Source organism: Phaethon lepturus, unplaced genomic scaffold (assembly GCF_000687285.1).
Source record: "Phaethon lepturus isolate BGI_N335 unplaced genomic scaffold, ASM68728v1 scaffold7646, whole genome shotgun sequence".
NCBI lineage: Eukaryota > Metazoa > Chordata > Aves > Phaethontiformes > Phaethontidae > Phaethon > Phaethon lepturus.
Genome location: NW_010546876.1, coordinates 86,647 through 114,490, shown reverse-complemented (window position 1 = coordinate 114,490; position 27,844 = coordinate 86,647). Strand labels below are relative to the sequence as shown.

The 27,844-nt window shown below is 35.2% G+C and overlaps 1 protein-coding gene across 1 annotated transcript in view; it reads right to left on the bottom strand.

Annotated features, from left to right (window-relative positions):
- Window positions 1-1,159: 1,159 nt before the first annotated feature.
- AP3B1 (adaptor-related protein complex 3, beta 1 subunit) overlaps window positions 1,160-27,844 on the bottom strand; it is a gene marked incomplete at its 5' end in the record, with an annotated part of 100,090 nt that continues 73,405 nt past the window's right edge. The window contains 3 exons of the mRNA XM_010289444.1: window positions 1,160-1,788; window positions 14,638-14,776; window positions 19,669-19,766. Coding sequence (XP_010287746.1) covers window positions 1,635-1,788; window positions 14,638-14,776; window positions 19,669-19,766 — 391 coding nt within the window. The remainder of the gene's footprint in view (window positions 1,789-14,637; window positions 14,777-19,668; window positions 19,767-27,844) is intronic.

The window sequence follows — 27,844 nt, the reverse complement described above, 5'->3', positions numbered from 1 at the left end:
ACTGTGAATGTTGGTTAAAAACATGTACATTTCTGTTGAGGGTATAAGATCCTTGTTTCTTTGTCTGAGAAGTACCAGCATATTTTGTGTGCTAGCAAAACCTAGAACTACATTTCTTACAGAAGTGCAACTTAAATAAGTAAAAAAATGAACCCCTCTTTAAAATTTGCCAATAAACTCGGCTACACTTTGGACCTACCTTTTAGTTCTACCAAATTTTAGTAGAAAATTTTAGAAGACTTTTCCAGTGTGCAGTAATGCAACATTTCTGATGAAGCGGTATTTCCTATCATCCAGAAAGCTAAACCAAAACAGCACCACTTAGCATCAAAGGACCACAAGGGTCCTGGTGATGGAGCAAGGGTAGAGTTATCCGAGTATCTTCTCTGCATCACGAAAACACCTGCAGCAGAGGCATGAGCTACTAGGAAAAGCCACATTGGAAGTGAGGAGAACTGATATGAAATGACAAAGCTCAGCATCTTCAGTCCTATCATGTAACCAGAATGTGATGGGAAGGTCAAAATGAGTGACACGCAGACTACAGGCAGAAAACTGGGTGCAACAAAGGTTGCACAGCTGTTGGCAGTCTTAGCCCTAGTTCTGTAGATATGGTTATGAATTTCTCTTTGCCTTGAGCCCTGGTTTATGCATCGGTGGGACACATTTTAATCTCAGTTTACAATAGAAATTTGAAGCAAAGATCTGAAGAATTTATTAAGCTAGATGACAGTATTTGCCACAGTAGTCTAATAATCAGTGTTTCATATAATACTAATTTCTAATAATTCAATCAGTATTTTATGAATGGGCCAATTTGAAAATAGGCAATTACTGGCTTTGTTTATTAACAAAAATGTAACTGCATAGCAGAAAATTACAATAAGAGCACAAATGCTGGCTACTCACAAGAACAGTTTGCTGATGCATATGTAGTGTCCAACCTTGTTAGTATTTAGTTTAATTAACCAGTTATATACAATAGTGGCGATCATAATTTTCAGTTGTCTACGAAAACAAGAAAGAGGAAGCCTCTGCTCATAGCACTACTTTATTGGCATCTTAACAGAATATTTGAGAAAATGGCAGTAGGTGGGAACAATATTCTTAATAGACAAGTTCAGGTTTACAAGCACTTCCAAAAAGCAAACACCATTTTGCTGTACCTATTGCATTTTTACACTTAAGCAACAAAACCTCTCTGTAGTTATTGTATATGTTGCTGGAACCTACATGCCATTTTAACTCACTTTTCAAGCACTGTGATTTCCCTTGAACTTTATTATCTAGTATTTGTCCACTACAGTGGGGAAAACTGATTGGGGGAGAAAGGTAGTGGGGGAAGGGAGCGGAGAGGGAAAGACTAGGGTAGAACAAATGGGAAATACATTTAAAAGCGCAGATAACTGACAGTAAAATATATGTTCTTTGGTTAGCAAGCAGGAAAAAAAAGGAAAGGACTTGCATACATGATAGATACACACTAGCATTCTAAAGCAGAAGACAAGAATGTCAAGAGTGTATTCTTCCCCCACTGCCAGATGGAAGGGCTATTATTATAAATGAAAGGCAGCAGTAGTGGATGCCAGGCACTTTTGTTGTGTGCCAGATTCTGAAGTCCAGATGTAAGCAGGTTACCCCTGGGACAGGACAGGCTTCAGCTCCCGCAGCAGAACAGAACCAATCACGGTTTTCTCAGTGTTTATGATGAGCTGTGCTGTAGAGCTCTCCTTCAGCTCCACTGTGACTAGCATCAGTGACCCACTGTGCACAGTTTTAGCTGCAAATCTGGAGGAGGAAGGAAAAATAAAAAAGAAAAAAGAAAAATCACTGAGGATCTTAAGGTCAAAGACTACTAATATCTCTTTCTGCAAAAGTTAAATGAGCTCAAATATAATAAAATGCCTCCAATTTCATTAATGCATTTCGGGGGATAAACCATAAAAACCTCCATAAATTCTTCAGAAAGAATTAGTTCAGCATTGTGTAAATATTTTTGCATTTAAGGACAAAAAAGTATCATGCAAAATTGTGTATTTAATAGTGCAAACAATAAAATCTATTTAAATAAATTTTAATGTAAATTCTGATTCTTCAGTTCATCTACAATACTCAAGAACTATTTTAGTGCACATTGGCAACTTGAATTCAGCTGTGTGGAGTTTTCCATGGATAACTATCATTATTTGGTGCCCCAAAGAAAATGCAACTATGCTAAATGTAGTAGAACAGTTCCAAAAAGTCAAATTGTTTTACTTTCAGAAAAGTGTATCCTCCTGTCATCTTGGGAATTAATTCCAACTAAAAATATTAAAAATTATAAAGATCCAACATGATAATTTGAAATGATGGTAACAGCAAGACATCAAATCATTCCATCTGTGAATTTATCTCCAGAATATATAATAATAGAAATGTGGCCAGTATTTCTAAATATTTTATAATTACTAAAAACCCTAGAAAGCAAGCAAACCCCTCTCTCCAGCCAACCAGATAAGCAAAAGTTAGGACTAATGCACCATTACTAAATTCCAAGACATGAAGAACCCACTAATTACATGGAATTAAAAGCAAAACTAGCCTTTTAAGCACCACAATTGACTGAAAAGCCATTTTAGGCACAATGAACTTCTGTCAATCCTGTTAATTCATTCTGCATGCACAGGCAGGCCCAAGAGACGGTAAGGAAGAGGATGGCAACAGAAAAGGATGGCAACAGCCTCGTCTTCCATCTTCCACAAGGAGCACACCATGCTTTTTTGCCCCCCTTTCCCTTTTTTTCCCCCCCTTGGTGACCTGACAACAACAAAGTTGCTGCACATGGGCTTTTGAAAACACTAACAAGTGTAGAGCAGGTCTGTGACCCAGTCTGACCCCACTTTGCAGGGCCAATCTCCTCTCCTCTTTCTGAATGACACGTGTCTGAATCAGAGCCATCTGCCTCAATTTGCGCAACATCTTCAGCCACAATAGGACCCAGTTAGCCCTGACAACAGCTCACAATACAGAAAAATCAAACTGCTGGGCTGACAGCACGCTGTCGGCTATTCAAGAGCAAACCAACTGGTCAGTGTCTCATGTCTGACAATTAGCATGGGCCTCGCAAAGCACCTACCCAAGCCCTTGGGGATCTGTTTAATTACCATCAACATAAAGGAGGGAGTTTATCAGGAGATACTCAAAAAACTTCACTCCAGACTTAATTAAAATATTAGCCACTTAAGCAGGAAGCAGGTTCTCTTTAAACGAGAAGTAATTTCTGTCTTTTTTCTTTTTAAACTAAGCATATCAAAATCTCATAACACATTATACTAATTAAGGAAACATGGAACACTTCTCTAATGTCACCCATCACAGGTCAATCTATTTCTTTTGTCCGGATTATAGATACCTTCAAAGACCTCTCCCTTTAATAGGAGGTTCTAAAACAACGTTACTACTACAAAAATTAGCTACTTAGCTAGTTACAGCAATGATTTCATCTATTTGCACTGTGATGTAGAAGATCGCTATTTCTCTTGTTGATTTTGACAGGGGGATAATTATAGAAACAATAGTCTTATTAGTCACTTTATTTACTTAACAGTTGTGTCTTGGGACAACATAGAAGCAGATTATGTCTGAGTATGCACATAAATAGGTTGGTAGTTGGCACTCCTGCTGTGTTTCATAGCCCCGAGGCTTGATTTTACTCTCTTTTATTAAAACCTGAAAGTGATACAAAGTCAGTTCTGTGAAAGCCAAGGCAGCCCAAAGCACCAGTGATGAGTTTTGCTTTGATATTTTACATGTGGATTTGCAAAATCACATCGAGGATCAATAATATTTTTCCATACCTCTGAAGAAAACACGTAAAATCAGTAAAATTTGGGTTTGTATGTGGTTAGCAAGATGCAAAGGGTCTGATACTTGGGTAATTTTACACAAAGTGTTAGTATGCATAACTAGCAGTAGCTAATCGGTTTGTATCAATGGTCACCTATCTGGAATCGCTTAGTGTAAAAAGGATTGGAATAGAACGGGATGACTTAGTTCACCATTAAATTAGAGTGCAACCACACAACGGGTTTACCACTGATTTTGAACTTCAGAAATTGAAATCTGTTCCTTAAAGCAGGGAATATAGTTTTGTTTCTAAAGAGAGCTATAATATAAATATGCTTATACAATCTCTGAAATTGAATACAGCTATATAAGGATGAAGCAGTTGACTTCTGGTTAGAAGACACTATCAGTAAAACTGACTTGCTAATTATTTAGATGTTTTAAATATACTGTCATTGAAGGATTTAGGTAATAGGTGTTCTCCGACTAAGTACATGTTACTGCATTTATATGCTTACCCTTATCATAAGCCCATGTGGATTTTCCAAAATGTGTTTTGTGCTCCACTGAATACTTAGACCAGAGAGCCATTAAAAAACCCCTTTCAGCAGCAAAAATTAAATCACTCTCTATAGTAGGTATTTATTCTTTGTGAGAAACTTATTTTTCCCACAAGGTCAGTAATTATTTTTTACTTTTTCTGAAATTTGATACTGCCTTAAAGGTTAGAATTTGAATACAAAAAAAATTTAAAAGAGATAATAAACCCAATCAGAATTGATAGACTGAAATAAGCCTTAGAAACTGCACTATATTAGATTAAAATCTAGCTTGTAAATTGGTTGGTTGTAGATCCGAAAGAAATAATTTTTTGTATGGACAACTCTTAACATAAGGCATTATACTATCAGCATGGTTTTGCTGCAACAAAGGATGCATCAGTGAATATGAAAAAATAGGAAAGTAAATGACAATACCATTCAGAAACCAGAACCAAATATTTACTAACAATTTCAGGAAGGTTGTTTCTGCTATACTGCAGTTGTTTTGTAGTTTTCTTTCTGTGATAATATTAATTCTAAAACTGTTTTAACGTAATTAAAAATATTCAGAATGATTTGCAGCCGTTAATACTTTTCCCATTTAAAAAATCAAGACAGATTAGAAACATAACAATGAGATATATTTGCATATTCTAAATTTTTCCAAATTTTTTTTTTTTAAAAGAATGTTAATTATCCTAAGGCTATGTGACATGGAAAAAAAGAGAAGGAGTTAATAGATTATTTTTACATAAATGTAGTACCTGTGACAAGGTAAGGAAAAACATACTAAGAATCAAATTCTAAATCAACATCAATAAAGTACTGTATAATTTTAGAAAGTCATTCAGTCTTTCAAGAGTTAAAAATCAAGTACATATTCTTGGTCACTTACCATGAAAATAAGATTTGTTAATGATTATCACACAAAAATATTTGATTTATAGTTGATATCAAGGGAAAACACAGAGCATCAGACACTGCAATGTGACAGCATTTGCCAAACACTGGCTTTGTAACGATGACTAGAAGCTATTTTCCCTTTATTTGTAGATAGCCACAATAAACAGGAGAAGGATTTTTATGGGGAAAGGTTATGAAAATTCCATGCCAGTGAAGAGACAGCAACAGAGTAACTCACTCAAAATCTGCTCTTTAAAATTCAGCATTTGAGAAAGTAAATTTACACCTGAACCCTCACTATCGGGACATGTGTTTACAGCAGAGCAGGCTTTGTTACGCATAATTCAACAGCACTAACACATACGTTCTCTCCTGTCGGGCGCTCTCCTTCTTCTTTGCTTTTTCTATTCAAGCCAAATTTTCTTCTTTTTCTGTTCTATTGCTTACCAGAAACAGTGAAAATGGCCCATGAAGGCAAAAACTTTTTTTTTCTCCACCCTTTCTTTAAATCTTGTACATGAAGCCTTCAATTACTGCCTGCTGAAGCAGACAGAATCCTATTAGTAAGAAAGACGATCAGAAGATGCAATGCCCTGCCCTAGCTGTAGAAAAATAATTAGTGCAAAGTTGACAAATGTGTAATCAAGTTATGCAATGAATATATTCAAAGGGGAAAGAAATACTGCTGTGAATTAGTCTTCAGTTTGTAAATATAAGAATGAAAAACTATGAAGCATCTTCCAGTGTACCAACTGGGCAACAAAAATGTTTATAGTTTCAGTCCTCTGAATCTTCACCTTACTCTGATAAATTCTATCTATGTACAGGCTTAACTTTATAATTAACATTTCAACTAAAAATTGGCTAAATTACTAATTACTTTTATTCGTTCTTTGAGTAAGCCTTAGCACATGAAAAAGAAGTATTCAGAATAGCATTACTATGTATTGGTTCTGACCTGGGGATAGAGTAATCTTAATACTCAAACATAAGCAGAAATACACTCACAAAAAGAAGGATCTTTTTCTTAATCTGGTGATTTTAATCTCTCAGCAAAGAAACTTCGTTTAACATTGGCTGCTACTAATAAAATTTAGTTAATATTTACCTCAAGAATCATATTACAAAAATTTGATGTTTTCTTTTTCCAGTACATTTCATACTATTTTAACACTATCTTACAATAAAAAATTGTTCAAAATACCCAATTTGTTGCCATAATGTAATTATTTCCAGTATTAACTATTTTGGGGTTTAATGAAATAATAAAATTGTAAAATAAATTGTAATCAAATCTGTACTATATTTTTACCATTTTTAGTTCTATTGACAAAAGAGATTTTGAGTTTGTCCTCAGTTGCAAGTGTTGCACTGTACCTCTAACAAAAATGCAGGAATACTAGTGAGTCTTCTTAACTTATAGTCTAATACATAGCACTACTCCACATGTTCAAAAAGATGCTGCATGAATTTTTATCATCCTCCAAATTTACCTTTAGTACAAAATTTTCAGCATTTTTATATGTAGGTATTTATATCTCCTCCCCAAAATGTCAATAAGCTAAAAGCTTGACTCAAAATATTTGGTCCTCACATCTAGAAAATTATATTTGTAATACTTGATCTATTTTGTTTTCTTATTGAGTCTGTTCTTTTTATTTTACTTAAAGAATCAGATGTTTAATATAAGTATTAGAGAATTACAGAATTACAGTCCATTTTAAAAAGGGGCTATGAATTTTAATTTGCAGAAAAATTATTTAATTCCAAGAAAAGAGGTTACCTTACAGAAATACATTAAAATGTTAAACTTTCTCAGAGATCTTTCAAATCAAAGATATTCTTCTGTTTGGTTAGTTTTTAAAATGTTAAATGTTTTCTGTTTAAACAACTGGTTCAGAAGGTTCCTGTTTGTTTTTCAAAGAAAATGCTGCACATATTTTTCACTTTACAGCATTCAGATACAAAAGCAGTGCTGTCCTCTAGTGGACAGCAAATAAGCTAGACGAGAACAATTTATTTTGATTAACCTCATACCTAAAATGACTCACTCATATACTTTTAATGTTAAGCTCAAATTTAATTTCTTCAAGTTATTTTTAAATTCCCCAATCCACATGCAAGCTCCTTAAATACAGTAACATATTTAAAAAGTTAAGGGCCTTAAAATGATGTTGTTGAAAGGCATTCTCTTGATCAAGTATTTTGTACCAATTAATCAAAATCTTCATATGCTGATAATACATGAAAACTGTATTAATACATACAGGGCCCTTTTGTTAGCAGGGTGAAAACTGCAAGGTTTTGGAACATTAGGATTTGGTTAACAGATTAAGGAATATCTAGTAGAAACTACTGAATGAGTACTTTCATATTTAAAAAATACAGTTTTCATTTTCTCTAGGAATAAAAATATTTACTTAAGAATAGTGGCTAACCGGAAAGACTTTTAGTCTTTGGCTGACAAAACAAATATAAACAGTTAGTCTAGCTTTTTTTTTTTTTTAATAGAATTACCTCTATCATAAATCAAGAAAACATTAAGAGTTTACAACTTCTAGCTACAATGGAAGCTGAAATACTGTGGCCATGAATATACTATTCCATTTAAAATTCTGTCTCCTATGGATAAAGGCTACCAGAGAAACTGTTTTGCCGAGAGTATTTAGCTCTAATTAATTCCTACTTGAGAAATTAGGAAACAAAATGAAGGATGCATGTCTATTACAAGTTTATTTACTCAGCTACCCATTGCAGCTCTCTAGAAGAGTACAAAAAGATGACTGAGCACCACAGCTAAGGAAAGACAGAAGCAGAACGGTCCACATAACTGCATCAAAGGAGCTATTGCCAGAGGTAGATTTCACTTCATTTGAGCGCTCCGACAGGCCGATCGCTTAGTAAAAAAATCTTAGGAAAGATTTCTGTGTGGACACAGAGCAGAAAAGGTCTTTAAAAAAGCCTTCTTGGATTTATAAGACCTGTTTGTCAGCTACTGAGAACACATTTGGATTCAAATGGAGTAACTATAAACAATTTATATTTCTCAGAATTTTCTATACTGTCTTTATCCTCAATAGATGGGTGATAGTTCTTCCTTCCTGGCACGCTGGTAGCAGATGCAGTTGTTAGTTATGGTAAGCTGATGAGATCTGATCACCAACTTTCTGCCTGAGAATTCTTCCAAATGTAGTACAAATTGGAAGATGACATACACAGAGAAATTTTCCAGGTGGCCCCCTTTAATTGGGGTTTTGTTCAATACAAACCTACCTACATACATGCACAATTGCATACGTTTTCTCCCCACATTAAGTGTTGATGGATTAAAAAGATGTGGGGAGGATAACTGATTACTAAGCACACCATTCTCTGATAATCAAAATTGTCTGTAAACAAAACCCTCTTTCCTTTGAGAATCAGTCTGCCAATATACTATAAATGGGACATGACAGGTTGCAAAATGATAAAAAGGGGTGAATACAACCAGACTGTCAGGCTGATGCATGGGATGGGGAATAAAAGCTAGTGAAAAACATGTGTTGATCCTCGCATTTCTCTTTTTTAAGCATTTTATGCATGTTTCTCTATTCCATCTAGTTGCTTTCCATTCTTCAGGATTTCAATGCTCACCCATTGCTGTGTACTTACTGTTGTATTACATGATTTACATAGTATGTTTTTGATCTTGCTACGGGATAATAATGCAAGCCTCCAAAAGACAGGCGGACGATATTTTACATGTTTTTCAATACTTGCTTATTCACAAAATCACATAGGTCATGGGTACGCTAAACAATGATGTACTACACACATCAAGCTCTGAACAATCGGGGGGAATCTATATGGTGCAGTCAAGTGTCCTTAAAAATATAGGTCCTAGAAGCAGCACAGTCATTGCATACAATGCTGTGCTTGAGCTAGTTAGACCTGCCCCAGCAATCAGCAGAAGTGCTGTTTTGCACTTCTTGTTTAAAAGCTAGCTTGTTGGCTGCTAATTCAGGTGTCTACTAGGACAACATGCTAAGACATGAGAATTCTTTCTCTGCAAGTTCTGGTGATCTCTAGAAAGGAGAGGTGGCTATTAGAATGACCACTTTCATGATTGTAATGGAGAAGGACATTAAACTCATTGTTTCAAAATGTGAAATGGCTGTTCTGAAACAGATTAAGGCTTCAGTGTTGAAAGAAGCTGAGATTTTATTTTCTCCAAAACCTCAGATTGTCCCATACTGAGTTGCTGAAATTACAGACTTGACCATCTCAAATTAGAGGACTGAAATTAATGATGGCATGTGTCTCAGGGTGCTGGTCAATGGTTAAGGCCATCCTGATGAACTGCAGAATAGAGATATGTAGATGACACCATGCTCACTTTCCAACTCAACTATTTCCTCTTACTAATTGTGGATTCCTTCCAAAATACAACAGAGGCAGCAGACTAGTTCAATGAACTATTAAATGAGTTGAGGTTGACTAAAATTTGTTCTTCATATCCAGCCTGTTGGGTTCAGACTTTTTTCTCACTGACTGATTGGGCAATATGCAAGTAAAATCTTCAAGAATGAAAAATGTGGAAAAGGTGCTCTGCCTCGCACTGTTTTGTAGAGCCACAGTCATTGAGGGAAACAATCTACTAGAGTACAATGCATCCTGTTTAAGAAATGCTTCAGCAAGTGGAAGGCAGAGAAGTAGGCAGTTCAAGATGGCCTGATTCTCCATCCCATTACACATTATATTCTGATGTCAATGGAATCACATAAACACAAAACAAAGTGAAAAAGTGAAGAAGCAAATCCAGTTTGTGACCCCAACTCTGAACAGACTTTTCTGCTGTATGCTACTGCCAACACATTAAAAGCTTTTGCACCGTATTTTGTAGGTAGTGCAAAGAAATACTTTCTATGCGTACAAAAAGCCAACTTTCTAAGCCAACTGAAACACCTGAAACACCTCTCCTTCACACAGAGGATCTTACATAATAGCAGACAATATTTTGACACTTTCAAGAGGATCACAAGAGCATTCAAGTCTTTGTAAGACAAAAGTGAAGTCTGCAGCTACTATTTTCCTTCTGTCACCATCTATTGCCTTTTGCTACATTCAAAGTGAAGAAAATGAGTATTTCCTATACTGGTAGGAGGTTATGGAGCTGAAAATGAATAAATGAGGAAGATACCTGAGGAACTTTTAGTATATTAATCTGAGATGAATAAGCAACACATCTTGAAAGTAACACTAGCATGAAGAGCATTTCTGGATAAGTAAGGCTCGTGTTAGTTAAAAAGAAAACTACTGAAAATCTTGAGTTGAATAGTGTCTTCATCTCACGACATTTTGAAATAGAAGAGAACAGCCTAGAATTTATTTTTGATATATAAAGCAATGAACGTTATTGCCCAAGCAGAGACAGGAACTGAAGTGATGGTCCACAGAAAAAACAACTTTGAGGGAAGAAATGTCCTCAGTTATGTATCCTCTTATCTTGAAGACGGAAAAATTCCTGCTAGACTTTCCCCACTGACAACAAACAGCTGACATACTTCAGCTGAAAAGTACTTGGTCCCTAAATGTAGTTATTCAGGCTGATTTCATTCCCTGCAGGAACAAATATTTTTCTTCCACCATCTTTGTCTTTAGATATTCAAATGATGCCCACAGATGTGGTCTGAATCACAAGACATAAGCTTGATGCCTTAGCTGATTCCTCTTGAAATCACTTTGTCAACATCTATGCACTCCTCAACCCACTTCCAAACCTTCATTTCTTAGGTATTTTTAACAAACAACAGTTCTCAGAACATTGAAAGAGCTATGTATATTGCAACAATTGCCTTAATCACTCTTGTGAAATAGTATTTTAAGAAAAATAATACGTTTTTTTTCCTGAACTTCTCCCATTTAAGGAGACATTTCCTGCTCAAAAAAATTATCTTTTGAAATACACTTCATATTCTTCTTTTTAGTAGAAGCCTTTAAAATTGAAATAATGTTTCCCCTTGATAACAAAAGCAAGAAAGATCAATACATAAAACAGTTAAATCCTGTGAAGAACATGAGAATTCACCATATGCGGCCTCACAAGGCTCAGTAATCTAAGAGCTTGTATAAACTCATTTGAAGAGCAGGTAACTACATTTAAACCACACTTATTTAACTACACTTATTTTACGTACTTAAGTAAAATAGTACAACAGATTTATTTTGCAAATGTATGAATACAAATCTGCACCTTTGTGTTCTGATATATATATATGTATAGGCTATTGAGTTCAAAATTTTTGCAGCTATCACTTCAAATAAAACAGGTCAGAAAATATAGTTTAAAATAAAATCAACTGTATTATCTGGCACTTTGTTCTACACTCAAATTATTACATTTCCAGTAAATAGAAAAATTCAGTAGTCATATGTAAAGACAGAAAAAGTGCATGTAAGAAAGTGTTGCTATACTGTGATATGGACTGATATATAGCTGATGTATTTGACAGGTTTACATTTATTCCATTTTTTACTGGTGACTGCATGCTATTTTGTTAATATTTGTTTAAAGTATTTATTTTCAAATCTTCATTATATTTGCTCTATGTATTGTTATTTTGTGCAAAAATACAATTCTAAATAGTGTTATCAATTTTAGGTGCAGTATTTGGGTCCTACGAGCATGACATCTTTGTCGTGAGTGCATATATGTTTAGACTGAAAAAAACCCCAAAGAAACATGCACCTGTTCATGGCCATTAGATACACTTGTATTAAACTATACAATTTCATTTTGAATTTGTATCTTGCATTAACAGGCAATATAAAATTCTTGGCATCAGCCATAATTAAGTAGCAATATTCAAGCTGGGGATGACCAACTAAAGAGGTTAATGTAATTCATCCTGCACAGTGCAGAATGTCAGTTTAAAAATAGTGCTTCTTTTCCTGTGTAAAAGGGTATGTACTAAGCACTTCCGAGAAGTGAACTCAAGTAATCCTCACAGAATAGCACAATGAGCTGAAACAAGTTTTTGTATATAATTTTTTCCCCAAATACCACTTGCAATAAAACAAGACAAATGACAATACTATAGGGGGAAAAAAAACAACTTTAAAGATGTTTTTATTGAATCGATAACTGCTTTGTCAAGGTAGTTTTATTTTATTATCCTGCAATGGTGTACATGTCACATAAATAAAACATGGCACACTTCTTGCATCCATGAGATTTTGCAAGAAGAGACTCCATTTTTGTTTTCTCTTATGGCAGAGTTTATTTAATCCAAATAAATGTATGCATTTTATATATATATTAAAAAATAATCATTTTAGTAAGTTGTTTCAAGAGTTTTGAAACTCTTAATTATCTAAGCTCTATCTCAAATATTCATTCATATAAATCTAGGACTTTTTTTAGTGATAATGTAGTGCTATTTAAAACATGAACAGGTTCATCACAGTATCAATTAGTTAATGTTCCCATTCCTGTTCTCAGTAAAAACTAGGTGCAATTATGATTACATACTATCTGTGAACTCCAGTTACTTAAGGTGAAGCAAAAGAAGGGCTATTTTCTAAATGCTTATCATTGCTGGGCATTTCTGGTAGGACATTTAAGTTGTTACAAACTTTTTTTTTTCCTGATGGATGTTATAAATGCAAACTATTCTGTAACTTCTGTGAATACAATCTATTTTGAGTCAAAAAAAGAAAAGAAGATTTCGGGATGCTCTAAAGCACTCTGAATACTTCAGCCTTCAACCACTGTCTCTGAAGGAGTGTATCCAACAGGAAAGTACACCTTCAATTTATTTACGTTTGGTCATAGACTCTGTTTTGTGGAAAACCTCCTTTAAAAAACAAAAGAGCAAGAGAAAGCAAGATCCCATTAGAAACTTACTTACAATCAGGAAACCTGTGGCTGAGCTAGGAACTAAGCTATTATTTTAGGGAGCCTTTTAGAGACTCAGTCACAACACAATCCATCCCTATGCAATAAGTCTCATGTGATGCATAGGGTAAAGATAAAGAACAACCTGTACACTGCAGACACTTCAGTCTCTCTTGATTGACATTCTCACCCAGTCTTTGAATTGATGTTGAGAACCCAGGCTGTATAGATCCCTCAGGGATGCAACAAATGAGGACTTTTTCATGGAGGAGCAGGTGTCAATAGTGACAATCATTTCAGTGCAATCGCAGTAGCTGTACCATGTTTTTATGATGAAACAGAATTTTATCATTGACCGTATCAAATACATAGGAAAATCCAGCTGGGTTAATGTTAATGCAATGCAATACAAATGCCCAGCGATGCAAAAAAACCTAAATCCAACGAAGAGAAATATCGGGTTATTAGTCCTCTGTAGGCTACAGGGTTCTCACCGTTAGAAGCAGCCATCTCAGTCAGTAAAACTTCAAATAAAAACATTGTTCTTTGCTTGAAAAGAAGATATTTTGCTGTTATTGAAATAGCAAAAATCAGGGGGCTAAAGAGATAATTCACACTCTGGAAAAGTTTTAGTAGATGCTAGGAGAGATGTATGCATTTTCTTATTCCCAAAACACTTTAACACCTTTCAATTACATCTTGCTGCTATTTGTGTCCACTCGGTTTTCCACCCATGGCAATTTTCCTGTTTGTTCCTGTCACAAGTCAGATGCTATACAGATTCACAGGACTAAATATTTTGAGTCCATCACATTAAAAGCTGTCATTAACCAACAATCATATAAATTCCACTGACATTCTGTACCACAGCTTTTGTATGAAATGGATTTATCTACAAGTAACATCTGGAATTTAGACAGGGCCAATGACTTTCTTGGCTGATCACTGTTTTTCCTTGCATATATATAGGAAGGACAAGGAGAAGTCCACTTTAATGCTCAACCTGCATTTTAAAAAATCTTCACCTGACTGAAAAAAAAAATCAGGTTCTAGGCTTAACCAGCTGGATATCATAGATAAAAAATTAGTGTGGGAAAAACAAGCTGCTGCTTCTGATAAACCTGAATAAGGCTGCTTACTTTCAGAACAGAAACAAAGTCAGTAAAACATATAGATGCTCTTGGAAGTACTGTGCTTTAAAACGCTACCTTTTCCCTTTGAAACAAAACCAGGAAAGGACAACTCCCTCAAAGTGTGTACAGTAAAGTTTAGATATTCGATTGTTTTGTACCTATTCAAATAAAGAGCTGAGGAGTGCTTAGGCTCAAATTAATATCTGCTTAGGATCCTATGTTACAGTATAATTGGGTACTTTATCTGTTAAAGGTGTGGATAACAAAATTTTCTCTAATATTATCAAATGTTGATGAATTCTGAACTAACAGGTTCATATTAAAAGATGGTTCCACTATCAATGATATGTAATCTTACCTGTGTACGCTATCTTGACCAGAAGGGACTACACCCAGGTTTGCTGCTTTCACTACCCTCTCAATTATTACAAGTCTAGTAGAGTTCTGTGGAGCAACAGCTATTGTAGCAGATGTCTCATTCATTCCTGTCAACATCCCTGAAACATTAAGTATTTCATTATTAATACTTTAAGATTTGCTCGCTTATTAAGCATAAAACCAGAATAAGACACTTCTAAACAAAAAGCCACATTTGCATTAAAAGTTAAATCATTCATCGAGAAAACAATTTTACAAGAAATTACATAATTACATTAGTTTAATGCATTACTTGCAATGACCTATTATTAGAAACAAGTTACCAATAACTGAACAACGGTATGTGTGATACTAATGCAACTGTGAAACCAAGGTGGTTCTTTTTCAGAAAAAGCATAACTTAAAAGAATCTAAACACAGAAATGATCAGTAAGACTGACTTGGAAAAGTCCAGCTTAAATAAGATCACATACAAAGACACTTTCTACTCTTTCAATCATAAAACCATTGGATTTTGTTATTATTTCATATGCTAAAAATAATCTTGAAATTCAGATAGTTCAATTTAGCTCATGAAGATAAAGTAATCTCTACTTTTCATTAGAAACTGGGAAATTCAGTTAGTATTCATCTTTCTTAAAATGTAATGATAAAGTACGATAAAAATAATTTGAATATCACTACAGAATGGAACAGAAATATCAAGATTATATACAAACATATGACAAAAAAAAAGTAAAGAAAGAAATGTTGTTCAAGGACATTTTAACAACCACCCCACTTTTCTATCAACATTCATTGTTTGGAAAAATGATTTGCTGGATGCTCATGTTGATTAAAACCCAACAGTAACTACAACTTAACATTGTGTGTGTATTTTTACAAGAGACACCAACAATGGAGCACTGTACTTTCGGCAGAAATATGAAGCATCTGAAATCTGTGGTAACATTAACAATGAAAACAATGCAAAAGTCTCAAAAGGCTAATATTTTAGGGCTGCACATACAGTTCTAACCCAGAGCAAATGGCATCAAGCTGCTTAATAGAGCAATTAAAAAATAAATCCAACATTTTAATGCACTAGAATGTGCATTAGCTGCTGTCACAAAATAAGAAATATTGAAGTAAAAAAGGAACAGCTCATAAGTAAATAACAGGATATTTTTGAACATGATCTGCTCTTGAGGAGAACAAAAATAAGCATACAACTTCTATAAAGATCAGCTTTATCTTGGGAATAGAACATTCTGTTTCAAATTGTTTAACTTCACTATTAGGCAAAAGCTTTAAAAACTACATACGCAGACTAAAACTGCTTTTAAGCAGAGCACAGGGACTGACATAACACTGCTGAGAGATGTGTGTACTCATTTAGGATTTAAACCTTCTCCATTAAGCTCTATTGAAGAGCAAATGCTGAATAAATGAATGCAACTATGTTTATGTTAAAAGCCTGTTTCCCGCAGCATGTAATTAAAGGAAATGTACAAAGCCAGTACTTTTGTCAAGCTCCTGTAAATGGAAAGATGGATAGCACTCAGAGAAGTGAATGCATTGCTTCATATTTAACCTTAACACTCTTGTCATTAATGGTTTGTCTAACTTGTTCTATAAAAGACAAGGTACTGCTCCATTGAAGTAAAATTAAAAAAATCAACTAAACCATGCTTTTCAGAACAGAAGATTCATTATCGTCGACTAATGTATTGGCATAAAGCAAAGTAACATCCTATCAAGTAAGGCACACATTCAATCTGCCTTTTCACCCCCCTTTATTTTTAACTCATGCTGTTTTATTGTTATAGGCAATTTGTACCACTCAGCATGACAGTGTAAACTGAATCAAGATTAATTTACATGCAAAAGAACACTTAGGAGAGCAGCATGGTAAGCAAATGTATTGTCTCGATTGCTGAGGTGGAAAAGAACCTGGAAAGAAAAAAGGGTACTCTAATTAAGGGGCATCAAATATGATTGCTCGCGGTAGTGAAGGGCCAGAAAATAGTAAATGTCCAACCATTTAAAGAATTAGCATCTTGCTTGTTAGGAAGACAAGGTGGATATACAAATCTTAATAAAATTAGGTGAACAATTTGTTTACTTAAGCAGGGTGTTTTTTTTTTTTTTAATGTGAATCAGGTATACAAAACTACAGTACAAAACATACAGTAAAACTATGACAAAACTATTTCAGTACATGTCCATGGGGAGGGGGGGAAGAAGTCTTTATACTATAAAGTAGTTTTAATTGGCTATTTTAAAAACACTTCCATAAAAATTCTGATTAATATCCAGCTATACCAATCGTATGCCACCTTTAATATTGCTTGAAACATGAGAACCTAGAAAACTCTAGTCAGAGCACAGAGCAGCCATTAATCTGGGCTAACTAACTGATACAATGCAATAACTGTATGCATTTTTAATAATAAAAGGAAATGAGATTGGAAAAATTACACTGGTAAGTAACAAGGTATATTGGCTACCTGACTAGCCCTATTCTGAACCAAGACAAGGGGAGTTTTGCTACTGATTTTTAAAAACAGCAGACAAGTAAAAATTTGGATACAAAGCTCCCAACAGTACATGTCTCACTCATGCCGAATTCCTGCTACAGAAACTGGACTTTTCACGGGGATGTGATATAAAACAAGGTATAAAATCCTGAGGCCTAAAGATCAGTAAAAATTTTCAACCAGAGAGGTAAAGAGTAGTTTGGCAATACCAGTTTTATCCACTGCTTCCAAATTGTCAATCACAACAACAACCGCTAAGTCACAGCTCCTGCTCTGGGGAGTTACCTCACCAGAGGATTCCCCAGCTCAGGAGGGAAGGGAAGACGGTGTAGCAAGGTTAAGTGTATCATGCACAGCATGTGGATAAATAGAGCTTTTGAGGTTCTGCTGCTACCACTAGATAACCTTCGCAGCCATGAATATTCAATAATCTGTCTGTTTCCCTTTCCTTATACCACCAGGAAGAAAACGGATATATACAAATGTAACAGACAATGCAAAACAGCAAGAGTGTAACTGAGTAAAGATGTGTAGCAATGAATTGTCTTCTACACAGCAGTATAATACCAGCTATTTCCTCTTTAGCATTCTTATTAGGTTACACATGCAATTTAGATGTAAAAGTCCTTAGAACCCAGACATACTCTCATTCTCCCCCAATATAATCTTGCATTTCTAATATTTTCCTTACTCCTTCACCATTTTTTACCTATTTGCTTCGGTTGCAAGTAAAATACCTCCAGGTCCAAGACTTCAAAAATCTTGCGTACAAAATGAAAAAAAAAAAAAAAAAAAAAAGAAGGAAAAAGAAAAAGCATGACAAGTGAAAAACAAGTTATATAAATCAGATTAATTTGGAGAATACAGACAAATTGAAGTTAAACACAAAACAGAATAATATATACCAACTTCTAAATTGCCCTGCATTTATTACTGTAATTTGGATTTTTCATTTAGCAAGATCACATAGTAATTCCCCCCAAATGCTAGCTGCTCCTAGATCTTTGTAATAAATACTTATGTAAAATTTAGAACTGAGACCTCTATTACCACGAATATTCTGAAACAGCTGATATCTATACGGAAAAAAGATGCAATAGAAAAGGTTTCTAAACCTGTGGCAAATTTGCCAGCATCAAGTCCTGCATCAAAGAATGAATTCAGGAAGACAGAGAGAGCGATACAGAAATGCCAAGAGACCTTCATGGATTTACAAATACTTCATATAAACAAATTTTCAAATAGCTTTATTCAGAGTAGCCTTTCTGCTCTATTAAACATAGCAAACAGCTGCCAGATTTATTCAGACAAATAATCAACAACCATAGAAGTAACATGGCAGAAGAAAAAGGAATTTTGGCAACAACTCCACAGAGGACCACAGCTATTCTCCAAGTACACTTCTTCTATGTGCTCATGGTTCTGTATGGCCAGTCAGGAGGAAAAAAACGCTCAGTCACAGTAAAACATACAAAAACTCTATCAAAGTATCACAAAGCAAGCAAATATAAAAATGACGGGGGAAGAAGCACAGTAGCCTGCCTTCTTTCACTACAACCTTCTCTACAATTTTTAGAAGGGAACAGTTTAAAATACCTGGGCCACAGCCTTGTTCAATCACTCACCTTGGTTTGCTGAGCAGGTATAAAGCAGAGAGGCAGGCTTTAGCCAGCAAAGGGTAAGAACAGCAAGTAAGTATCAATCGGTTAAGAAAACAAAGCATAATCCTAACTTTTCATTGCAGCCATAACCTTAACTGTAAATGATCTACGCAATATTTAAACTACTTTCTTAATAATTCAAAAATACAAACACAAGAAATGCTCAAAAGCAATAATTAATAATACATAGTGTTACTCATTGGTGTTCTTGACTGCTTGATGGATATACTGAGTTTGAGACTTACACAGCAATGAGACAGGCTCCCATGGGTATATTTTCGTCTCAATGTGAAGAGATTTACACATTTGAATCCCCATACATTGAGATACATAAGTAAACACTACTACATTTGAATGCATCCAAAATGTAATCGTTTATATTTTAAAATATCCAAGAATCATATCCAAATTAAGGGTAGCAGTATGGACTGTTCCATTTAACACACGGTCAAAGCTAAGTACAATTTTCTCTAATTATTTTGTATAAAATATTCAAGTCCCTAAAAGCTCTTACAGAGGTAAGAGCTGGTTTATGAGGTGTTCCAACTTTCTGCTAGTAGGAAAACATTCACACTTCATGACAGGAAGCCAAAACTCTCTGAGCCAAAAGACTGTTTCCAGGTAAAGGGTGGGCTTTGTACTTTTAAAGGCACACTGAAAAGCTATCAAATACCACTGCTCATCCTTTTTAGGATATTTTTAAATTAAATCATTAGTATCAGACTGAATACTAACAGAGACTAACACAAACAGCTACACGGGAAAGCACTTGCTGTACACAGCCCTCTTCCATCCAAATACATTTACTGAAGCTGCTGAAATATTTCTCACCTTGCTCCTTCTTGAAGTCTTTCTCTGACATAGTGACAGGCAAAAGTAATTCTCCAACAGGGGGTTGAATGTTAACACTGAAATGATCATCCTTTGTGCTGGGAAAAGAGAAATTACAGTGAATCAACCAAGTGATTCAACATAGATTAATATATGCATAGCAGCTCCAAATTTACTATGGGATCTATAAACAGTGTAAGAACTACCTGCATGATTTCTACCTTGTTAATCCAAAAGCCTGCTAATTTCTTCTATCAGTAAAGCTGATCCATTTTCTCCAGTACAAGTGCAGTATTAATAAAATATATGCATGCTCTTGTATTTCTGAAAATGTAACTTTTACTCATATTAATGTTTATTTGTAATTTATAAGGCATCTCATTCAAACTAAATGCTTGCAAAGGGTAAATTATTATGCATTTTACAATTCCCTTAAAAGAACTGTTATTCACATATTCTGTCATCAGCAACAGTACCAGAAATAGGACTAAACCTAGGAAAGGTATAATTTCAGACAAAAAGGATTATTATTGTCTGAAAAAAACTCAATCAAACCAAACATTAAATTTGTGAGTAAAAAAGAAGTATCTTTGATCACTTTGACTTCACAACATTTTGTATATTCAAACACAAACACACAGCATACTGGTTAATGTAAATGCACACTGGAAAATCACAGAATTTGCCGCAGTTTTCATAATGGCAAAGTTAAAAAAAATAGTATCAGTAGTAGCATATTATTATCAAATGCTATAGATTCCTTCTTAAGAAATAAATACCATACAGTGAACTTGCTCTCCCTAACCATTCAATTTTTCTGAGTTTCCAACTATCTCATCTTGGAGTTCTCCAGTTTGATTGACTAACGATACCGTAAGGGTTTCGGCTAGCAATTCAGGATCAGTACATCCAAGTCAGAATCTTTGTTAATGCTTTGAGGCATAAGAAATTTTAAGACAAGAACACTTTTTTTCCCCCTGATGTACCAAATAGTGAATACATATTGATTGCTGATATGCCTCAGACACCCTACTTAAATACAATACAAACGTTAGAATGGAAAATATATTTAATCAATTAATACCCATGGTATTTAAATTAACCTCAAACATGTGTTACTGATTTTTTATAACTCTTCAACTTCAAAATTCTGAAGTAAGATAGACTGATGGAAAAAACAGCACTAGATCAGTAATATAGAAAACATGTGTCTGCTTGCTAAAGATGCAAGATAAGCCACCTGAAAACAGGAAAGCATTTTATGGTCCTATTACTTAAAATTTTAATACTTACCATAATTACCCAATTTCACAAGCAAATGCTTAAGAACTAGTACATTTTCTTACTTTCTGACTTATGAAGTGTTATAATTATGCTTACGGATGCAATCTCAAGTACAGGCTTTTCAAATAGAATTCAGCATTAATGCTAACTTTGGTGAAAATTATTATTTAGTAAACACAGAGTGAAACAAACCCTTCAAACCTGGCTAGTATTTCCTTTACAAAGAATCATTAATGAAGTACTGCTTTTAAAAATTTGCTTAGATAACAAATTTTCACTTTTTTCCCCCTATACTACTTTAAATACCATCCATCTTTAAAGTCATTAGCATACTAAAAGAACAGGGATTGTTTGACTGGCTGGCCTGATCAGGTGCACTGTAAAATAAAAAAGTAATATTTTTTTCTTTAATTTTTCCTTTGAAAACCCATCAAGTACTCCATCAGCTAAGAGCTGAAGGAAGGGTCTTTAATCAACTGCCCCATAATTTTTGCTTTTATATATACTACTTGGACTATATGACTAAAACTTTTAACAATACCTTCATTGGTATTGTTCGACTGATCGTTCAACTGATGTTATCTTTCATATTTAAGCAAGATGTGCAATACACAATTCAGCATAAAACAGATAAACGGTTTTGTGTACATTGATTCATGTCCTACATTGACTGGACATAAACTTTGTACATAAACTTGACTAATAACATCAATGACTAGTTTGGTTTGAAACGCTTATAACAATCTTTTCACACCAAGAAAGAATAAAAGTATGAGCATAGCTTGGGTTCTATATGGCTGTAACTGCTTGAGAGGACCACTCAACATCTCTGCTGTTAACAAACATTCCACTTCCCTTTCCCCTAATGATTAAAAAGCTAATAGATATTCTGTGATAAACCATGAACTCTTCATAGTCTGCAAGCAGAAATTCTGACTGCTAGCTCTTCTTCAAAACCACTTTGTTCTTAATTTCACTTTAGCCAGGTTTACTTTGCATTACTTTAATTTCAGCGTACTTCAGTAAATTTATTTTTCAGCCAGAGAAAATCACCCTCCCTTGTATCATTCTCTTTATCACACACTTTACAGGTTAAATACACATCTTTTGCTTATTGATCTGCATCTCTTTTATTACATCTTTATATTAGAGATCTAGTAATATCTAATTTAGCAAAAGTAATTTCATAGTTCAATAGAACAATTCAGTTTGGAAGGGTAGTCTGGAAAACACCTGGTCCTACCTCCTGCTCAACCCAGGGCCACGTTAGTACATGTTGCTCAGGGCCTTGTCCATTTGAGCTCTGAATATCTCCAAAGATGGTGGTTTCATCAGATATTCTGATGGCTAAGCTTAATAATAAAATTGAGTCTTGCAGTACAACTACATAATTTCCTCCAATATGTAGTAAACTAAATTCCAGTGTATTTAACCTATTTATTTATACTTTGCATATATAATTAGTATAAATGATGTTTAAACAAAAAACTGCAGAAATTGTTTGAAGTTTGAACATTAACATTTAAGTGTCTGGCAGACAACTGGTTCAAGCTGCACTGAAACTTCTCTCAGGTGGTGTTGCTCTAACTTGCTTGGAAGATAGAGCTGAAGAAGTTTATCAGAAAAAAAAGCAAAGTTTCTCAAGCCAACAAAACATAACTGGTTTTAGATGTCAAAAATTAAAGATTGTGTTTTCTGGTATTAGGAAGTGCGATTGACAAATTACATCCTCAGTGGAACATGTACGTTAATGAGAAGTCTGCAGAAGGAGGCTTGAGAAGAATCAAACAAATATGGATGTCTGAAAACAGTACCTTGCCACTAGTTCTCAAAATCTGTTTTGTATGTAATTGTGAACTTAGGGGCAAATAATGTTAGATGTCATTACTCTTACTGTTGCCTTAATAACTGTTAAACTGTACATATTGTATTTTTAAAAGACTTAGACCACTTTTATGATCTAATTCGAAGGATCACATGACTTTATCTTCTGATGTACCCAATTAAGATGAACAAATGAGAGATGAAAATGCTCCCACAGGAACACAGGGAGACTTACAATCTCCATGATAAATGATACTGCAAGACTAACATTCAATCCTTTAGAAGACACATAGTTTTAACTTTTCTTCAGATGGCTGCAGTGAGAACAGCTAGCATCTGTCATTTGAAACCAGTGTCCATTTTCCTTATTCCCTCTCTTTTCCATCAAGTTTTTTTGAAGGATTGGCTCAAAAGGTTTCCTGAGAAAGAAATGCTTTGCCATAAAAAAAAAGGACTTCAGGACAATGATGGCAACATCTTCTTTAAAACTAATACAAATAATATTATCGCTTGTGAATGAGTTCTTAAAAGATTCCACAATGGCGGTCTTTAAGGTCTTAATTTTCAAAGCTTTTAAAAAATTATTATTCTAGTAAGAGGCTGGGAAATATTCTTCTTGCTGTTTATACTTTCCTTTTTTGTTTAACTCCTAGTAGTTCCTTGACCCAGAATACATCTATCTAAAACCAGCTCACTATTTTTGTCTTGTATTCAAAAAATCTCCATGGATGATCAAAAAAAGAATAGAAGAGGAAAAGCAAGACACTAAGTTCCTGCAAAACACAGAATGGACAAGTCTAGGAGACATTGCTCATAGTCTTGCTGAGGAAAGGAAAAGACAGTATCCTGCTTTTACAAGAAGAAAGGCCAGGGTGATAGAAGAAATGAGATTAGTTGTTCGTGCTCAGCCTTGCTTTTTCCAGGTCAGTTATCTATCTCGATATAATTGCTTTCTGGAAGTGGGCCAACTGACTACTTTAGAGTAATGAAGTAAAAGGAAGAGTACCAGATTGCTTGTCTTACTATTCAACATCTGTAAACAACTTAGTGGTCTGCTGACAAAGCACTAGGCAAGTAAACGGCAAGAAACAAGTGAAAATGCAAGTGACAGTCATGTGAAGACAGCCCTGCATCTCCAACGTTAGCTTTTAATATATTCCGTAACATATTCGATGACATAATTTTAATCAGATGCTTTTGTGTAAGCATCTACACCTGAATGCATACTTGCACTCAATACAAATACTGACTGCTACTCGACTGATCCTCTTCATTGGGAAGAATCTTGGGAAGATTCCTACATCAACGCAGTGAGGTAAGAGAATTTCATGCTACAAAAAATCTCTTCCTTGGAAAACAAAATTCAGAGTAAGAGCTTTTACAATAAGGTGGAACCTGCAGACAGCAGATTGAACAAGGTTTTCAAATGTCATTAATGGAATTTACTTCATTTAAGAAAATGCTGGATTCTTCCTGCTACACTAACTTCTTTTGGAGTAATCAAGAAAATGCTCTCTTTATACAGTCCAGGGCAGATGAGGTGAACAGACAGCTTTCTTTTCTATTAGTATAACAACAGTAGAAGAGTATGTACAAAGACCCAGCTCTTCTAATAACACTGGGACACAGGAAATGCCAATATAAGGTAACCAGGCCATGCTTGTAAAAACCTCTGTCACATGTCACGTTATTTTCCCCATGATCTCATTATTCTGAGCAAGAATGGAAGGCACAGATGTTGCTTTCATTCCATTTCTCTTTCTTCTTTGGAGCTCTGATTGTACTCTTTGCACTTAAACCTTGAGAAAACTAGCGGAAGACATGCACAGCATGTACATGTTCCCTGTGCAAAGTTGTTTCAAAGAGAGCTAAACAACATCCTGCATGCTTTTCAAAAGAATGCAGAGAAGAAAACAGGTTCTCCATAAATTAATTTTATCTTCAAAGCTGTGGTTCTTTCATGGCTTTGGGAACAGCTAAGAGAATTTGGAAAAAGGGGATGAAAAGAACAGCAAAGAGGAGGCATGGAGGAGCTTCCTTTTCCAGCTCTCAATGTTGTAAAGAGGGTATCTCGCTTTCACCCTTCGTCACTTACCAGATACCTACAAGAAGCTGGAGATTTGCCTACTGGGTTTTACAAATGCAGACAGAAATCAAAATGCTATATACATGTACATGAAATAGGGTTATAGCATATACATGCCCTTATCCTCTGTCTCTATAACCTTCCTCGTCCTTCTTCTGTAGGGATTCAAATGTCTTCACTCCAAGGATCCAAGGCCAAATTATTACATGGAAAAACTCCCAGAGCTTTGTTCAGACATCTAAGGAAACTAGTAAGCTGTGAGAAAGACCTGAGAATATCTGAAAAGTTGAGACATGCAAGATAATAAAGGGAAAATAAGAGACAGTGGCAGAATCACTAAGGTTGGAAAGGGCCTTCAAGATCATCAAGTCCAACTGTTAATCCAACACCACCATGCCCACTAAACAATGTCCCAAAGCGCCACATCCACATGTTTTTTGAACACTTCCAGTGACGGTGACTCCACCACCTCCCTGGGCAGCCTCCTCCAATGCTTAACCACCCTCTCGGTGAAGAAATTTTTCCTAATATCCAATCTAAACCTCCCCTGGCACAACTTGAGGCCATTTCCTCTTTTCCTATTGCTAGTTAGTTGGGAGAAGAGACCAACACCCTCATCGCCACAACCCCCCTTCAGGTAGCTGTAGAGAGCGATAAGGTCTCCTCTCAGCCTCCTCTTCTCCAGACTAAACAACCACAGTTCCCTCAGCCGCTCCCCATAAGACTTGTGCTCCAGCCCCCTCACCAGCTTCATTGCCCTTCTCTGGACACGCTCCAGCACCTCAGCATCCTTCTTGTAGTGAGGGGCCCAAAACTGAACACAGTATTTGAGGCGTGGCCTCACCAGTGCCGAGTACAGGGGCACAATCACTTCCCTACTCCTGCTGGCCACACTATTCCTGATACAGGCCAGGACACTGTTGGCCGCCTTCGCCACCTGGGCACACTGCTGGCTCATTTTCAGCTGGCTGTCAACCAGCACCCCCAGGTCCTTTTCTGCCAGGAAAGGTGATGGTGATTACTGGGAGCTCAAGGATTCAAGAGAAAACACACCAATGTGGAAATATATAAAAACTGACAAAGAAAAAAAAAAAATTCCAGTCAGTGGAGTACTGCAGTCAGTCTGTAACATCAAGAATCTGTTCCAACCTTTCCTCTGCTCACTGATGCCTACCTTCCCAGCAAAGACTGAGGTCTCTTACTGGGATGGTGAATATACTAATGCTTAACTAGGATTCAACAAGCTACCAGACTACCTTGCAACTGAGTTAGCCAGTAACAAATTGCTTTATACTTCTAAGTTGTGTATATCTTGCTTGCAGAATGTGAACAAAGTAACCCAAAAAGAAACAGTAATGCTTACAAAAATCTTTTAAAAGATTTCTTAAAAATCTTTGAAAAGTTCCTCCATTTACTCCTCTTTAACTTTCTGCTTGAGAGGCATTATTGCACAGAACACCAGTGTGGCTGAAGTAGTGTGTCTCTGCAAGGAGATGGCACAAGAAAAATACCAATGAAGAGATGTTCTCCTGATGAGTATATAGTGTGAGCATCCTAAATACACATTCAAAATAAACGCATTAAGCAGAGTTTTCAAGTTAAGGTGTTTCACCTCTTTTTAATTAGATGTGTAATCTTGCTAAGCTTTACTTAATAAAAATAGTATTGACATGGGAGGTTTTTCAAAGCTCAGCCTTTTGAAGCTCTATAATGCAGTTTCTCCCTCATTGTCCTTGATTTGTACAACAAATTCAAAAAGAGATATAAATATTTTATTAGTTAGTTTTTTTTCTTTAAACTGTTTGTATTTATTGAACCACTAGTACAACAGCATATCCCCTAGCAGAAAGGTAGTGTTTGCTATGCAAAACACACAGTCATGATTGGCATCTAAGACCAATTGATCTACCCATTACCACTACCTCCCTACCCCCACAAGCTTTACTACAAAGCTATTGATTTAAACACTGCCGATCGGTTTCCATTTTCAGATTTTGGGCAGGCCAATTAAGAAAGTGAGTAATTGTGATTACACTGCTTCAGGATCAATTACATTTGATGCAAGACAAAGTGCTCCTCTTAGAGCAACGTAAAGAAAATTATTATGATCAGGAACACTTTACAGCTGAACATGCTTCCAACAAAATGCAAAATAACTGACAATGTCTTTCATAAAGATATATCATCAGGAAATACAAGAATATTGACACCTTTGTATGCACAGTATTTCAACTATACTTTGACAAATGTCATTTTTCCTTTTGGATAAAGGTTTTTTAAGAACTATGACAAGTTAGAAAGGTTGCAGCTGAATTCTCTGAGACATCACACCCAAAACATAACACTGCACAATTTCTTCAATGATATTGAAGATCAGTAGGATTTTGAACACTACATGCTTTAACAGAAAATAGCAAATTTAATGCAGAGAACATTTTGCGTATTTTTATACTATTTTCTAAGAACTAGTGTCAAAGAGACAAGGCCTTATCAATTAGCAAAGGAACAAAGTAAGCAATTCCTATTCTTAATTTAATTTTAAACTTAGCTTGAGCTTTGTCATTGGACTCACATTGTCCAAATCATTAAAATGAATACACCGCTGAGGTCTGAGGCAAATCTATTTACAGTGATGTTACTCATAGTCTGGTCGGTGTTCAGGAATATTGATCTGTCTTGTTTGTCTAATAGGAAAATAATAAACAATTACTAGGCAATGTTGGAGAAAGTAATCAGTTTTTATATATCACTAATACAGCAGACCTCCCAAAACATAAAGGTGATGATCTGCATAAAATCAATGTGTTATGCTACATTGCTTATCCTCATCACTGCTAAGATTCTTAGCAATAAATGGTAGAAGTTTGGAATCAAATCATTAGTATACTGAAAATATGTACTTGAAAGAAAAATACCTGCTCTATTAAAAAAAAATGTTCCTGCTTGATAAACTGAGCATATTTTATTAAAAAAAAGTATATT